At 37.9% G+C, this 18,090-nt stretch overlaps 1 protein-coding gene across 1 annotated transcript in view; it reads left to right on the forward strand.

Moving 5' to 3' along the window:
- Nucleotides 1-1,290: 1,290 nt before the first annotated feature.
- cdin1 (CDAN1 interacting nuclease 1) overlaps nt 1,291-18,090 on the forward strand; it is a 164,737-nt gene continuing 147,937 nt past the window's right edge. Inside the window, exons 1-2 of the mRNA XM_063006732.1 lie at nt 1,291-1,392; nt 10,043-10,277. Coding sequence (XP_062862802.1) covers nt 1,291-1,392; nt 10,043-10,277 — 337 coding nt within the window. The remainder of the gene's footprint in view (nt 1,393-10,042; nt 10,278-18,090) is intronic.

Genomic DNA, 18,090 nt, shown 5'->3' on the forward strand with positions numbered 1-18,090 from the left:
ACCCCTGTCTACACATACACCGATCAACATTAAAACCACCTCCTTGTTTTACACTCACTGTCCATTTTATCAGCATCCACTTACCATTTAGAAGCACTTTGTAGTTCTACAATTACTGACTGTAGACCATCTGTTTCTCTGCATGCTTTGTTAGCCCCTTTCATGCTGTTCTTCAATGGTCAGGACTCTCCCAGGACCACCATAGAGCAGGTATTATTTGGGTGGTGGATCATTCTCAGCACTGCAGTGACACTGACATGGTGGTGGTGTGTTAGTGTGTGTTGTGCTGGTATGAGTGGATAGGACACAGCAGAGCTGATAAAGTTTTTAAACACCTCACTGTCACTGCTGGACTGAGAATAGTCCACCAACCAAAAATATCCAGCCAACAGCGCCCCGTGGGCAGCGTCCTGTGACCACTGATGAAGATCTAGAAGATGACCAACTCAAACAGCAGCAATAGATGAGTGATCGTCTCTGACTTTACATCTACAAGGTGAACCAGCTAGGTAGGAGTGTCTAATAGAGTGGACAGTGAGTGGACACGGTATTTAAAAACTCCAGCAGCGCTGCTGTGTCTGATCCACTCATACCAGCACAACACACACTAGCACACCACCACCATGTCATTGTCACTGCAGTGCTGAGAATCATCCACCACCTAAATAATACCTGCTCTGTGGTGGTCCTGTGGGGGCCCTGACCACTGAAGAACAGGGTGAAAGCAGGCTAAAAAAGTCCCGAAGCAGATGAACTACAGTCAGTAATTGTAGAACTTCAAAGTGCTTCTATATGGTAAGTGGAGCTGATAAAATGGACAGTGAGTGTAGAAACAAGGAGGTGGTTTTAATGTTATGGCTGATCGGTGTATGCCTATATGTTTTGTATATACAGTGCTTAGCCAAACGTACATTGATTAATTCATGGATTTAGTTAATTCTATTGAACCTCATGGACAAGAAACAATAACTGACAAAATTCCTGGATGCTTTTTGTGTTTATAGTTTTAATAGCCCACAAATAACATCATAAACTATGAATCTTTATTAAAAGCTTTTATTTTTTTATTTAAAATGTAAGAAACACAGTTGAGTATCAAAGTTGGCGTCCTAATAATATCTCTAAGACAGCAGTAACTATACCTATAATCAACTAAAGACGAGTCAGCAGCTAATAGCACATTGGAATTACATTTTTGTTTTCTCTGCAGTTTGGGTGAATCATTAGTTCACCCCTGAATGCCTTAAATGTGGATAATTGCAGAACAGCTGTTTGCCTGACCCTAAAACGATGTCAAAGATACAAGTATCCTCGGTCGTCAGCCTGCCCCCGTTTCAGCCTTTACCTTTCAAGCGCATTCGCAACGTATATCCCAACACCTCTGACACGCTGGTGAAAGCGGGAGCGGCTTACTGAGATTGCTAGGTAATTCTGGCCACATGATTGACTTTATGATCGTTTTAGGAGCGCAACGGGTCGTTATGCTTTCAAGCCATGCCAAAAGTTTCCTGTGAAAAAGTGATGTGGAATTAGGAGAGGTGGGCTGGGGGGAATTCAAGCACGATGCAAGACGGGTGTAAAGCTATTCCTCGGTAGACCCTCCTCCGTACACTTTTAATGGCACGGAATTATTGGCCTGGGTGGAAGGCAAACACTGTCTTGGTTTAAAGCGCTAGACGTTGACAGGAGTGACACGGCCATTTTCTCCTGCTCCATTAGTGCAGAGAAAGGCCGGCCCTAGTGCTCTTAAAAGGCCCGAGAACAGCCGCCTGCACATCGCCTCCTTCGCTATTATCCACAGATGGCTGTTATTTTCATATTGACAAATTGGTAAAACTGTCAAAAAATCGGAGCACAAGTGTCACTAGTGTTTTGTATGCTGGGTGTAGTAAAAAAAATCTGGTGTTTCAATGTGTAGTTTTATTTATAATAAATAATAAATATGAAATCTATATTATTTAACAACGTTTTTGATGTGTCATACTAAATACACCGATCAGCCATAACATTAAAACCACCTCCTTGTTTCTACACACACTGTCCACTTTATCAGCTCCACTTACCATATTGAAGCACTTTGTAGTTCTACAATTACTGATTGTAGTCCATCTGTTTCTCTACATACTTTTTTAGCCTGCTTTCACCCTGTTCTTCAATGGTCAGGACTCCCATAGAGCATGTATTATTTGGGTGGTGGATCATTCTCAGCACTGCAGTGACACTGACATGGTAGTGGTGTGTTAGTGTGTTGTGCTGGTATAAGTGGATCAGACACAGCAGTGTGTCCACTCTATTAGACACTCCTACCTAGTTGGTTCACCTTGTAGATGTAAAGTCAGAGACGATCGCTCATCTGTTGCTGTAGTTTGAGTTGGTCATCTTCTAGACCCTCATCAATGGTCACAGGACGCTGCCCACGGGGCGCTGTTGGCTGAATATTTTTGGTTGGTGGACTATTCTCAGTCCAGCAGTGACAGTGAGGTGTTTAAAAACTCCAGCAGCATTACTGTCTTATCCACTCATACCAGCACAACACACACTAACACACCACCACCATGTCAGTGTCACTGCAGTGCTGAGAATGATTCACCACCCAAATAATACCTGCTCTGTAGTGGTCCTGTGGGGGGTCCTGATCATTGAAGAACAGGGTGAAAGCAGGCTAAAAAGTATGTAGATAAAGAAATGGACTACAGTCAGTAATTGTAGAACTACAGAGTGCTTCTATATGGTAAGTGGAGCTGATAAAATGGACAGTGAGTGTAGAAACAAGGAGGTGGTTTTAATGTTATGGCTGATCGGTGTACTGTGTCCTAGTATACAGTATACAACCCATACACAGGTTTTTTGTATTGTTTGAATTTTTAGTGGCCTGCACAGAGCCCTGACCTCAACCCTTGTGAATACCTTTGAAATTAATCAAGAAGTTGATTTTAAGCCAGACCCTGACTTTTAACGGGCACAAATTCCACTAGATACAATTACTAATATTGTATACTGTTGTATTGTATAAGCCTTCCCAATATACATAGTACAGGCTGTTGTTTTCACTCTGGCACATTTTGGCAAGCGAGTCTTTCGTCTGGCTCTCTGACAGACCGGCAGTTCTACACATGGTGCGTTCTGCTACTGTCTAAGGGGACAGTCTTCTGTTGCTTAAATCTTTTTAAGTTCGACTGCAGCATTTCAAGAAGACATCAGTTATGTTTTGCTGAAAACTCTACCTCGAGTCCAAAACCTGGCTCAGTAGTGCCATGACGTCATCTGTGACTATAGATCAGTTCTGCAAAGCCCCGACCTCCAGTTTCCAACTGCTTTCAGAACTCAGAGAGGAAAACTCAAGCTATCCCACAGTAGTGGTGCCCCTGGTGAGGCTAATCCTTCATTATTACACAAAAATGATTAGATACTCCGAAGCTCAATACATTTCCTTTCAGGCTCTGTGACTTGCTAAAAATGCACTTCTTGCTGCTAAGAAGCTTGCTGCTTTTAGTTTGATTTGGTATTTTTCTAATGCGACATTGTACTACTGTATACTGTACAGTGATTTATATTTTACCATATTGCAGATAACGTAAAACCCTCAAAACTGTAAACCAAACACACACAAATAAACAAACAGTGGATCATTCTGGTCTGCACACCTGAATTGGCACAGGGTTTACACCGGATGCCCTTCCTAATTCAACCCTTTGTTTTAATCTGGGCTTGGGACAGGCACTAAGAGTGCATTCACAAGTGCACCTCGCAAAGACTTGTTGTTTTGCCACCAGACACAGCCAATCATGTCTGTGTCATGCCCGACAGGCTGATAGCACTGCCGAGATTTGAACCCCGCATCTCAGTGGATCTGCGCTACCTGAGCTCCACAAAACAAACTGAATGTGAAAAATTGTAATAATACCTGTGATAATAAGTAACATTTATAAAAAGTACACCGACCAGGCATAACATTATGATGGGTGAAGTGAATAACAGATTATCTCTTCATCACGGCACCTGTTAGTGGGTGGGATATATTAGCAAGCAAGTAAACATTTTATCCTCAAAGTTGATGTCTTAAAAGCAGGAAAAATGGGCAAGCGTAAGGATTTGAGTGAGTTTGACAAGGGCCAAATTGTGATGGCTAGACGACTGGGTCAGAGCATCTCCAAAACTGCAGCTCTTGTGGGGTGTTCCCGGTCTGCAGTGGTCAGTATCTATCAAAAGTGCTCCAAGGAAGGAACAGTGGTAAACCGGCGACAGGGTCATGGGCGGCCAAGGCACATTGATGCATGTGGGGAGCGAAGGCTGGCCCATGTGGACCGATCCAACAGAGAGCTACTGTAGCTCAAATTGCTGAAGACGTTAATGCTGGTTCTGATAGAAAGGTGCCAGAATACACAGTGCATCACAGTTGCAGGGCTGTTTTGGCAGCAAAAGGGGGACCAACACAATATTAGGAAGGTGGTTATAATGTTATGCCTGATTAGTCATTTAGGTGTCATTTAAATGATTTAGTATTACAAGCTTTACAAATAATTACATGTAATTTGACATGTAATTTGACCTACTATCTTTATTTTAATTAATAAGAACTTTAATGCACAATTAAAATAAATTCATTAAATTATGTGTAAATGCAAAAATGAATACATGCATTAACTAATACACATTTGCTCCCACTGTTTATCTTTATAAAAGTCATTTAATCAAAATCCCAACAAAATGTATCTTGTTACATATAATACCCACTGAAAATAAACTGAATCATTTGACAATTTATTTTTTAAGTTTTTATCTGTAAGTATTACAAAAATGAATAGAGCTGAAAATGTTCAGATGGCCCTTGTAGGAATAAAAGGAGTCTGTGTATTCTCTGCTGAATGTGAGTGCTGTCATGCAGAATGGTTCAGCAGCACGATCTGTTCAAGCTTGTCTCAGACACAACACATGAAATGGTAATACGAGATTAAGAAGATTATTTAAATTAAGAACTTAATCTTGCGGTGTGGACGTAGCTTAAGCGTATCACAGCTGTGTTATATTCCATACTTACCTCAGATCTTTGGAAACCTTTAACCACAAGAGTACAAAAGCAGATCCTGACACAGTGTTATCAGAATAAACATGGTGAGTAAGAATAGATGGAATAAATTCCAGGTTCAGCTGTCTGTAATTATTTGGTTAGAATTTTCCATTATGTAAACCGATCAAGGGTGGAGTCGGGTACTCATTTAAAAGCAATGTATTTCTGATGACTTTTTTTTCTATTGTACTGTACATCTGTGACCATTAAACACATTGATATCAGAGCTATATTTAGTACAGACCAAGACAACTAGGGAAAATATTTGTTATTCTTTCAGCTGCTTCTGTGTTTTTATGGAGTAATTAATTCAGCACGGGCAACATGGTGGCTCGGTGGGTAGCACTGTCGCCTCACAGCAAGAAGGTCCTGGGTTCGATCCCCAGACAGGGCGGTCCGGGTCCTTCCTGTGTGGAGTCGGCATGTTATCCCCGTGTCTGTGTGGGCTCCAGCACCCCCTGTGACCCTAATTGAATAAGCGGTTAAGATAGTAAGTGTGAGTGAATCAGCAGTGGATCGTTCTGGTTCACATACCTGATTTTACAATGGATGCCTTTCCTGGCACTACAGACCTTATTTTTATCTGGGCATGGGACCAGCACTGAGAATGCACCAACGAGTGCATCTTCAAATGGCTAGGCTGTTCGGCCATTCCACCCCCCACAGACTTACTCAATAATATCTGTTTCGACTGTGCAGATCCCAGTAGTAGTGGGCTAGTGTATTTTACCACCACATCACCCACATACTGTAACTAAATCTGCAAAAATAAATAAATAAATAAAAATGTATAGACTTTTTTCCAATTAGGGGGCTTACAAAATGCTAACTGAATGAAAAGACAAATTTGATTCCAAATTTAATTAATGGAGTTGAGGTCTTGTTCATTGTCTAATACAGAAACTTTGAGAATCCTACCCTGTCACTACCCTCAGTCATTGTTTTTTTTCTGCTTATACACTGATATAATGCTTTAACAATGATGCAGTACATGCAGGATTTGAGCAGGTTGTTTTTTTTCGTTACCAAAAACAAATAATATACAACACATAAAAAGTAAAGCCCACTAAAACAAAAGAGCAAGAAAAAATGTTTTTATTATTGAAGACACTATGTGTACAACTGTGCATATGTCTATGCACGGTGTCTGTGCACAGCTGTCAGATTATGAAATTTCTATGACATTTTATTACAGTACTGGACACATATTGTTATCCAACTAAGCAGTTAAATTGGTTTTCTTGTATTGACTGCATCTCACATTTTGGTTTATAAGTTATGAACAGAGCCTTGTATCATAAGTTAACAATAAACAGTATACCAATTTCAAAATATGCATTTTCAGTATTTCTTTGGTGTATAATTTCATTCTTTTACTCTTTGGCTTGCGGAAGATAATTTGATATAAATTTAAGTTAACAACCGAGTATCATTTTCACCCAACAAAACCCTGTATACGCACTAAATCTCAAGCCTTACATTTCTCTGTTTTACCTAATTTTATTGTTTTTCCTCAGATTTCTATTGTGCTTGTAAATGAAAAAAGGTGAGCAAAATACAGCATGCAAAAGCAGCACTGATTCTTTAATTCAGTTATGATGTACAGTAAAGGCAGCATGACAAGTTTTAGTAAAGCAAGCTGGCTTGTCTTTTTTACAAGCGATGGCTCACTCCTACCTAAGACGGAAAAATTTTGGAGGAGAGAGGTTACCCTGAATGTTGATTCAACATCATTCAGACCTCGGCTGCAATAGGATCCCATCAAAACACGGCCATAGAAGCTTTTGGATTCTTAGTTTTGAATGTACATGGCACATAATATAAATCACTATCACACCCTGGATTTGCAAATGACCACAAGAGATGATGTGGTGACTTTATGTAACTAAATTACAAAATTGTATATTATATATATTATATTTTATATAAATTATATTACATACAAATTATCCATCATACTTAGCCTATCTACAAACTACATTTTGTAGGATCAGATGCCTGCCACAGTCCACACATTTATTTCTGGTCCACACATTTATTTTGAAAGTTTTCTGCATGTCTAAACTGTGAAATGCAAAATAATAAAAATAAATTAAAATAAATAAATAAATAAAATAAAAATTTTAAAAATGCAATCAAGACCAAAAGCCTATTTGCAATGTAAAATCATATTGATGTGTATTGGGTTGCATGTCCACTGAACGAACACTAATTTTACCATGAATTGGCTTGAATCATCAGTAAGTATAAAAAAAAAAATAATAATAATAATAATTTAGCATTTACATAGCATTCATATTTTACAAACTGAATTCATACTTTGAATAGGTATGTATGAATGCAGGGCATTTATATATTTATTATAAATACTTATTATATTATTAATAATATTTAATAATGTACTTAAATGCACCTATTTAGATCAGGGTTTCGGAGTAACAGTAATTTTAATATTTTTAGCAGCAAAAAATCATTTGTAAAGCTAGAGCTTTAAAACATAACATTATTTCAAGCTCTAATTGCCCATTAATAAGAAAAAAGCCCCCCCACACACACACACACAACAATAAAACAAATAAAATAAAAAAAGAAATAAACGAATAAAATAAAAAATGTAACAGTGTTGTGTCTTTATAAAATAAGTATAGAACTCAAGCAGATTCCTCAGGCACATTGATTCCGGGCAGTTTTCTACATAACACACAATTTAAATTTTTTTTAACACATACAGTTTAATTTAACTTATATTAATTCCGATATTACACAGTCTTTATTTGATTATTAATAATAACCAAGACAATAAAAACAAAAAAGACGTTTTTAAGTAGTCAGCTTTAAACCAGCCAGTTAGACACATCCCTAAGTTCCCAAAGAAAGAAAAAAAAAAACATGCAAATTGTGGCCTGTTTTATCTGAGATGAAATCTTGGTTAGCAGTGTGTGCTAAAGGAAAGTGACAGGGCTGCACTCCGAGCCTTGACTGACTTGTCAGTACATCTTGGCTCATTAGGAGATATGATGAATGGGCCACTGCAAGCTAAGTCATTAAATCACTGGGAATCGGGAGTGTACACATGTTTATAATCCGCTATTCAATTAGCAGAGTGAAACAAAAAATGTAAATCAAAAATCTGGAACATGGGCATGTTTAGCTGATCTGAAACGACTAAGAAAAATACTTTTCTCAAAATACTCACATCACATTGTGTTAAACTGACCATTTCTTTATTAATGACTCATGGTAACCAAAACGAAGAAATTCCATTGTGAAAGAACTTAGTCATTCGTTTGTTTTCATCAATGTCCTGCTCTTGGTGGGTATAACAGCATGCAGAGACACTGGTTGCAGAGTACACAGCTTAAACAGAAAGCCACACCAATACATTCACTCCAGGTCACACCAAGCAAATGAAGTGTACCCAGTCCAACTTCTGCATATTATTAAGAGGCTGATATACCTAAAGTGTATACACATGCACACAGATGAATTAAAAAAAAGAAAATCTTCACAGACAGTGCCAAGAGATAAGGACTGAACCCATATCACCAAGACTCATGTTGCTGTGTGACTTTTGGTTTGCACACACGCACGCACGCACACACACACGCACGCACACACACACACACACACTACACTACTATTTTATTTATGCATTTTCTCCCAATTTAGTGTCTGCTAATCAGTGTTCTTACACATCGTTTGAAGACCCCACCCACATAGTCCGGACATCCCACCCTAGCAGAACTATGCCTGCTAGATGGCACCCAGATGACCGGTGGCAACGTCAAGTTTTAAACCGAGGAGTTCAGAATCTCGGTGTTGGTGTGCTAGTGGAATATGTAGGCGCTTGTTTCTCACAAGACTCTGAAGTATGTCTGTGGGAATCTGTGCCCAGATAATAATAATAATGCTGGGCACTGATGTTGGTCAAGAAAGCCACAACTGATATTCCTATTCACTCCAAAGCGTAAAAACACACGCTGCAACGAGAGATGGGGTCTCGAATACATCGTATCGAATCTCAGCTCTGCCTTGCCGGCTGAGGCTGAGCGGCCACATGAACAACGATTGGCCTGTTGTTCAGACTAAGCGGGACTAAGCCAGATATGGGTCTCTCTCTGTCAGACTGGTGCAATTACGACTGCTGGCTGATTAGAGGCGCCTACACAGAGATGAGGAAAGAGTGCTCTTAGGGTGTGTCTCTCCGTACACAACGCTAGGTGGCACAACACTCGTCAATGTGTGGGTGAAAAGATGCATACGGCTTGCTGCCTATGTGTCGGAGGGGGCGTGGGTAGTCTTCGATCTCCTCGGTCAGAGCAGGGATCGGCATAGGCGGAGAGGAAGCATGATGCAATTGGGCAATTAGACGCACTAAAGGGGGAGAAAAAGGGGAGAAAATGCATTAAAAACAAAATAAAAACCCAAGCTTTTCATGTCTGGGGGGGGGGGGCACAGTCATGCTGGAACAGGAAAGAGCCTTCCCTAAACTGTTGCTGTAAAATTGGGTGCATATAATTATATAACTGGCTTATTACACCTGTTAGGAATTGTTGTGGCTGTAACACATGAATTCAAAAACAAGAACAAATGCCCCAAAAGATTTGTCTATATATTAAAGTCAGAAAAAAAAGATGTCCAGACAATTGTCCCAGATGTCCTAAATATGGCTTAATATTATTAATAAAAATAATATTAGTTTTTCACAACTCTGTTATTTAAATAAATGAGTTAAATCCGAAGTACCAGGTGCAAACACAGGTGCTATATTTATGGAAAGGTAAACAGCACATTATTAGGTATTGGAACGACACTCGAGAAAATGCTTTTTAGAGAGGTAATGTCAGCACTTTGGATTTTTTACCTGCCAATACATAGTTCAAATCATTTCTTTATAATAGGTCCATTTAGGATATAACACACTTGGATGTTGCCTATAAAATATACAAAATACATTATAAAAAATGACTAAAGGGACTGGGCATCAGGGGCATTCTCAAGTCGTTGCTCAATTGCAAGAGCTCAGCAGTGCCAAAACTGAAGATTAAGCATGACAGTGACGAGAGGAAAGAGCGACAAGAAGATCCGAGACAGAATAAGAAGACGGAGGAGATTAAATGGAATAGACATAAGGAAAACTGCTTCTTCATCATCAGCATAGTCGTACTCAGGCCGGCCGTAAAAAGTCATTTGGCTTCCCTGGAGACCAGTAATACTTTTCCGTAACTAGCAGTTATAAATCGCACCTGTGCTACAGTATTTCATCTGAGAATCAATGCGCCTTGAAATTCACACCCCAACAAAACAGAAAATTAAATTCAGTTATAAAAATTAACAACGTCTATAACAAGCATTGTAAATGAGCTGTAGTTGTACTTCAGCTGTATGTCCTCACGCATGAACATACAGGCACTGCACTAGTGCATCTATCCACATACTTCGCCCCTGAAAAAGGCAGAATTCAATTGTTTATTATTCCTACAAGAGCTTTCATTAGTGTACGGCACAGTCTGGAAGTTTCAAGCAGGTTCGAAAGTCAAAAATCTGTCCTTCACCTTCCCTGTAAAAACACTATATGGTAAAACTGTATGTGAACATGTCAGCTTTAACTTGCTGGACATCCAATTCCAAAATCATGACCATTAATACCAACCCCACCTCCCGTCCTTGAAACTACAACAGCTTTCACTCTCCTGGGAAGGCTTTCCACATGGTTTTGAAGTGTGTCTGTAGGAATTTGTGTCCAACCAGTCAAAAGAGCATTTGTAAGGTTAGTCATGTTGATGTTGGACTAGAACGCCTGGCTCACAATCAGTCTTTTAATTTAACCCAAATGTGTAATGGAGTTGGGAGCAGGGTCGGTGCAGGCTGGTAAATTTCCTCCACACTATACTCACCGTGTCAAACCACGACTTTATGGATCATGTTGTGCATAAGGGTGCAGTCATGATGTAACAGTAAAAGCCCTTTCAAAGCTGTTGCCATGAGCATTAATTGATTTTATAGAGTTGATTTTATACCTTTCAAAAAATGGGTGTGGCTGAATCACTTGGTGATCACTAGACATAGGGGGAAAAATCACACTCTACTAGCCACTTAGCCACTCACACCTATAGACAATTTACATTGAAAGTAATGACTTCATTAAACATAATGGGGTAAATCAGCTTTACATGCTCAGAATGTATTACATTAACACAACAGCCAAATAATAAGTGTGTAATATACACCGATCAACCATAACATTAAAACCACCTCCTTGTTTCTACACTTACTGGCCATTTTATCAGCTCCACTTACCATATAGAAGCACTTCGTAGTTCAACAATTACTGACTGTAGTCCATCGGTTTCTCTACATACTTTTTTAGACTCTCCCAGGACCACCACAGAGCAGGTATTATTTAGGTGATGGATCATTCTCAGCACTGCAGTGGCACTGACATGGTGGTGGTGTGTTAGTGTGTGTTGTGCTGGTATGAGTGGATCAGACACAGAAGCACTGATTAAGTTTTTAAACACCTCACTGTCACTGCTGGACTGAGAATAGTCCACCAGCCAAATATATCCAGCCAACAGCGCCCCGTGGGCAGCGTCCAGTGTCCACTAATGAAGGTATAGAAGATGACCAACTCAAACAGCAGCAATAGATGAGCGATCGTCTCTGACTTTACATCTACAAGGTGAACCAACTAGGTAGGAGTGTCTAATAGAGTGGACAGTAAGTGGACACGGTATTTAAAAACTCCAGCAGCGCTGCTGTGTCTTATCCACTCATACCAGCACAACACTGAGAATGATCCACCACCTAAATAATACCTGCTCTGTGGTGGTCCTGGGAGAGTCCTGACCATTGAAGAACAGCATGAAAGGGGGTTAACAAAGAATGCAGAGAAACTACAGTGGACTACAGGACTACAGTCATTAATTGTAGAACTACAAAGTGCTTCTATATGGTAAGTGGAGCTGATAAAATGGACAGTGAGTGTAGAAACAAGTAGGTGGTTTTAATGTTATGGCTGATCGGTGTATTATAATATATTGTAATATATTAATCTCCAGGCCACCCAAGAAGAATGGGGGTCCCTGTTGAGTCTGATTCCTCTCAAGGTTTCTTCCTGTAGTTTTAAAGGAGTTTTTCCTTGCCATTTTCGCACTTGGCTTGGGTTTTTTTTGTCTGTTGGTCCTGGATTCTATAAAGTTGCTTTGAAACAATGTATATTATTAAAAGTGCTACTCAAATAAATTTGACTTGACTTGATTTAATAATTGTGTTAATGTATCAGATTATTATTTATATGGCAAGATACACATTTGAATCAAAGTAAGTAATTCAAGTAAGTCATTTTAAGTGTAGAGACTACACACTGTATTTTGCTGCACCTTTAGCTGCCGTGTGGATGTGCTTCTCATTGTAGAATGCAAATCTAAAACTATGCTATAACCAGTGTGGATTAAAAAGGGCTCATAGTCTTTGGAAATGAGATGTTAATCCTTATGACATTTGAACAATGTTAGCTATAGATTTTATTGGCAAAACACGTATACTAATAGTTTGACTGCAAGACTGATTTAACATAAAGAAAAAGTGTACCTTTGACCAACAAACACTGAATATCTGCTTCACACACGTAACATGATTTATACGTTTTTACTCAGTCTGGACCTGCTGTACTGCCAGTACAGAAATATCCAAAAGTTTGAAGCAAGTGTATTAAGAACAGAAGATAGTCAGGAGGAATTAGTGATGGGATTAATTTGTTGCAGGCTATCTGTAGGACTGAAGGCTCGATGCAGTTTCAAACAGCACGTCCGAGGTCAGAGGTGAACGCTAAAAGCCAACCGGTAAACAGAAAAGAAAAGGAGCTTTGCATGGACAAATGGGACGCTAATCCTTATGACGTTTGATCAATCTTCGCTAATTTGGATCTTAAAGACTAAGCAAATATATTAGCCCTTTAAACACTAGCACAGGTGTGAGGTTTTGCCAGAGATCTATGTGAACAGAGCTGTTCACCAGCAAATACAGAAAAAAAATCAGGTCATTAAACCACAATTAATTAATATGTATTACAATAAAAGTCTTTACCACTTAAAATAGTAAGGTAATATTAAATATAAGTATAATAAGTTGTATTTCATTATAATATTGTATATTCACCACTCTAGAAAATATTACATTTATACATACAATTAATTCATATAATTTTACAAATGTTAAAATTATAAAAATATTATAATTATAATCTTACATAATTATAATGTAATAAAATAATTATATATGAGTAATACTTTATATATAATGTACATAAAAAATTTACATTCTAGCAAAATGTTACTTATGTTGCTTGTATATAAATTAAAATATTATGATTATTAACATGACATTATTAAATACATAGATATTACTACATATTTTTATGTTAATATGTTTTATAATGTACTGTTTAAAAAATGATCACATACATTTAAATACACCTTCTTTAACTGTCTCTGTACGCAGCATTGTAATGAATAATGATGGGGATTTTAAATAGTTGAGGTATGAAGGCGAGCATGTCTGGACTCCCATCTGATCGCTCTCCCATGAGGCTTTAGGCAGTAGAGGCCAGCATGCCATCCTCTATACTCCATTTAATTGGTCATTTGACATGAGTGACTTGACTTCACATCCGTGAACTGTCAGTAGACACGGTTAACCCTCTCCATTATTGAGGGCTCTTATAAAATCAGCACAGCAAAGTGGTGAAAAGGATTAATATATAGGAGTTTAATCAATAAAACCAAAATATTTAAGAACATATATTTACAAATTAAAGTAACCTAAAAAAAAATAAAAACTAACCTGGGACTGTTTAATTTAAAACTCTACTCTATTCTATTTGCTCTGCAGAACTGTGGGTGGATATCAGAGCTGCTCCCTTGTACCATTTACACTGGGCTTGTCCAAATAATCATAGGTACATTTTAGCACAATTATCAGCACGCCCTATTCCAATCGTCTGATAACATTCTCGCCTGGGTTTCGACGTGTCACTGGGAGAAAACAATGCCTTATTGACATGAGTTACAGCCCCACAATGGATGCCCAGCATTAGGGTTCCTGTTTTTGTTGACACTGATTAAGCTTCCCATTGAAAGGTAAAACATTTGTGGACACACACACGCATAATTGGACCTTTAGAGCCCTCTGACATGCAATGCAACAAATGTGTGCTTCAAATATTTGAGTTTGATAGCCAGTGGAAACACGGAAACACACACACACACACACGCACGCACGCACGCACGCACACACACACACACACACAGGCAGTAGAGCAGTAAAAGCACCTTTAACCAGGAGAGAAGAGGACGTGACCGCCACTAGGGGACAGTAGCAAGTCACGAAACAGAGAGAGGAGCTTTAAGGGGAAAACTGCAAACAAAAGCCTTTCTTTGTTGCACTCTGAAATAATAAGAGAATACAGAAATAGCTACTTGACTGCTTTGCAAAAGATTTTGACAATGCGCCTGCCCATAATGCACAGAAACGGCTCTGCATTTACATAATCACATGAAATGTAAACCGTAAAGTAATATGGCCGGCACTGAAAAGAAGAAGGTAGAAAAATATCTAGCTTTCCCTGAGGAATTAATATTTCCACTAAAATAGTATTATGCCTTATATACCTACTCACAGCAGTACAGACAAGCATCTTTAAATGATTTTTCCTCTCAGTCGAAACCGTTTATTCTACAGTTCTAGTTTTCAGTGATATAAGCATTCTGCAGTGTACTGGAACTGTATTTACATTTACTGTTTAGTTCCTTGACTTCACTATAAATACTTTTTTAAATATAAACATACATATTTTACAATATAACATACAAAATATATAATATATTACCACAAAAATATTAAAAACAGACCCAATATATTAAACATGGCGTACAGTGTGACATTGTCCTGCCACAGTCGCCACTTTATTCCCACCCGTTTTCGTACTGTCTCTCGAAAACTATTCGTTGTAAATAAATAAATAATTATTATTATTATTTCTTTATTTCTGAAGAGCGCATAAAAGCATTTAAGTACACTAAATCTATTTTTGAAATAATAATAATCTAAAAAAGATAATACAGTAATAAAAGTGTTAAACACCACACGTCACGTGACCTGCTACTTCAGCCAATTTATTCCATACGTTTCATTTATTTTATTTTATTTTTTATTTTATTTCTTTTTTTTATTTAAGTCAAACATAAATACTCTTAAAACACCTTATTTTGAAATTCTCATTTTCAGTCATTTTTATTCCAGTTTCTATTTGCATATACTGTATATTATGCTTATTACAAACATTTATTTATAATGATGAAACTTATGTCTGTTTAAGCACTAAAAGTATTCAAACACGAAATACTAAAATGACTTAAAAAAATAAGTACAGTATTTTATATATCCCAGACGGTTCTCTTGCCACCCTAACACCTTAAAAAATGACAAACTAATGACTTCAATTAAACAAATCTAAAATACATTTGACAAGCAAACATTAAATATCTGTTTGCTCAAACACGGATATTTACATACACACACAAGACATGATTTTTCTCTGAAACTGTTTCCCAACACGTGGCCTAACCAAGAGAGTTAACACCTCATACCTAATCCACCAGATAAACCTGTCAAAAAGATCCAGGGTCCCTATAGCAACAGAGCACATACGCTAAACATGCCTCCTTATCCTGCTATTACAAAAGAATCAGGGCTCTCTACACCAAAGTCTGCCATCATGACCATTGCCATAAAATATATATAGACTAAATATACTAAATAGTAACTATACATAAGCACAACTTAAAATGATTAGAAAAAGAAAGAAAGTTAGGCTTAAATCATGGAACACTGACTTTTTTACACCAGCAGTAAAATATAGTGTAACAACTCATTCAGGCTGTGAAAGAGTATACATAATAATCTGTAGACATAATCTTCAGCTGTTTGCACTTCTCTATCAGAAACATCCCATGTGTGGTTTTCTGATACTCTTGAGTGACATGTGGCTTGCTGGCTGGTTACAGGTTGCCTGTGGTTCAATTAAAATAATTACTATTCTATTATTAGCCCAGATATTTGTGTTATTGTTGTGAAGTGTCAAACACAGGCTCGAGCGGTGAGGTGCTATCAGCAGGAGTGTACAAATACAAACACATTTGTCAGAGTTATTGACCTTTATCTCTCCACTTTCTTGACAGCCTTCTCCAGTTATTGACAATACAAACACACGGGGCAAATCGTAACCTTTCATTTACCAAGGCTTCTCTCCCTCAGCCTCTTTCTCTCCCTCGCTGCCTTTTCACTCGCAATTTGTTTAAATAACACGCCAGACAATGGTACTGTTCATTTCTGCCATTTCTCTTTCTCTCCAAATTTTACTAGATAATGTCATTAGGCAGATACAATGGCGGCTATTCAGCCCCGAGATACGCAGATATTTCACGTCTTCAGTATGGCTTTGACATGGTGACATTAGCACAGAGTGTCTCTGCCCTATTTGTTTGCTTACAATGTCATAAATATATCATGAATGTTGGATCACTTAGCCGAGCCATCCATCCTGCAGTCCTAGCCTCTCCAGCTAACACTCCAACATGTATATTCCAACCTGTATATACACAAAAACTGAGGGCTTGTCATTATAAATCTGATCTTTCCACTGGTACGTACATAAAATCAAACTGAGACTAACTGACGAAAATCTGATCAGGGTGTGTAAAATCTGATATGCTCACTAAGAAGGCACTAAGGAAATTCATGCTTTAATAGGAAGCACCACGCTGCCATATATTCATTTACTGAGCAAAAAATGACAAGCACAATGATGATAAATTACATTCAGAACACTTTAATGATGCTCCTGGAAAATTACCAGGCATTTCTTTCATCGCATCCTCTTGCATTTTGCTGTGAAAAATAGCATACATTAAATATCTGAATCCCCACCAGTCAGATGCTCTCTGGGCACTTCAGAGATGAAAATTAAATTTTAAACAATCCAGACCAGTGTTTGGTGACCACGGTTAATCATCAAGAAACAAAGACATCAAACAATATTTGATAATGAGAAAAATGCCCCCAGGATATTAGCAATGGGGGAGAGAGAAAAAACCCAGCATGAGCTGCCGTGGCAGCAAAGGTAGTGGCAGCCCAGACACCAAGACATACACCCGTATCTCTCTCTTGCTCTCTCTCTCTCTTATTATCTCTTTCTATCTATCTCTATATCCAACACACAGAGACAGAGACAGACACCACATCAATTTTGTGGACTTTATTTTCTGGATTCTGTGTTTTAAGTTTCTTGTGAGATAATTAGAACTCAGTGTGAGAACTTAATGCAGACAGTTTTAAAGGATGCCGCTTCTTTTTAGACCACACACTGCATCCCAACTGGGCCCAATTATTGGTTAAAATGCCACGGTGATCACAGAACATTTATGTTGAATTAAAAAAGGGGAAGAAAAAAAACAAATCAGTTGGTAGATAAAATCTGCAACGTCCACATAGTATTTATTAAATTGTTGTTGAATTATATTTAATTTAAGTGTTTTATTTATCCATTATTAATTTATGAAATGAATGCTTTAATAACCTCCATTACTGTTGAATGTTCCCTAAACAAAATGTAAGGCAAACTCTCACAATAGAGTATTCTTATAGAGAACCTGTATAAACTCATATCTGTATTATAAAATCTCCAAACAATTTTCTAAATCCAAGTCCACAAGCACAACCATTTTTGCTCAATTTATCCGCAGTTAGTCAAAAAATATGCAAACAACTGTACACAAACACATCAAAAATACATACTCAAATAATCTACACTCTACTGTAACATTAGACAATGCTCAACTTCATGTCGCCTTATGTAAACATATCCCATTAAATATGTGCCTTAAATTTGCCAAAACAGTTTTTATATTTACACCCCTTCCTCTTTCTGAATGTGGACTTATCATGTCTGTGTTCGATCAGTG

The sequence above is a fragment of the Trichomycterus rosablanca genome, chromosome 13, assembly GCF_030014385.1.
Source record: "Trichomycterus rosablanca isolate fTriRos1 chromosome 13, fTriRos1.hap1, whole genome shotgun sequence".
In the NCBI taxonomy this organism is placed as follows: domain Eukaryota; kingdom Metazoa; phylum Chordata; class Actinopteri; order Siluriformes; family Trichomycteridae; genus Trichomycterus; species Trichomycterus rosablanca.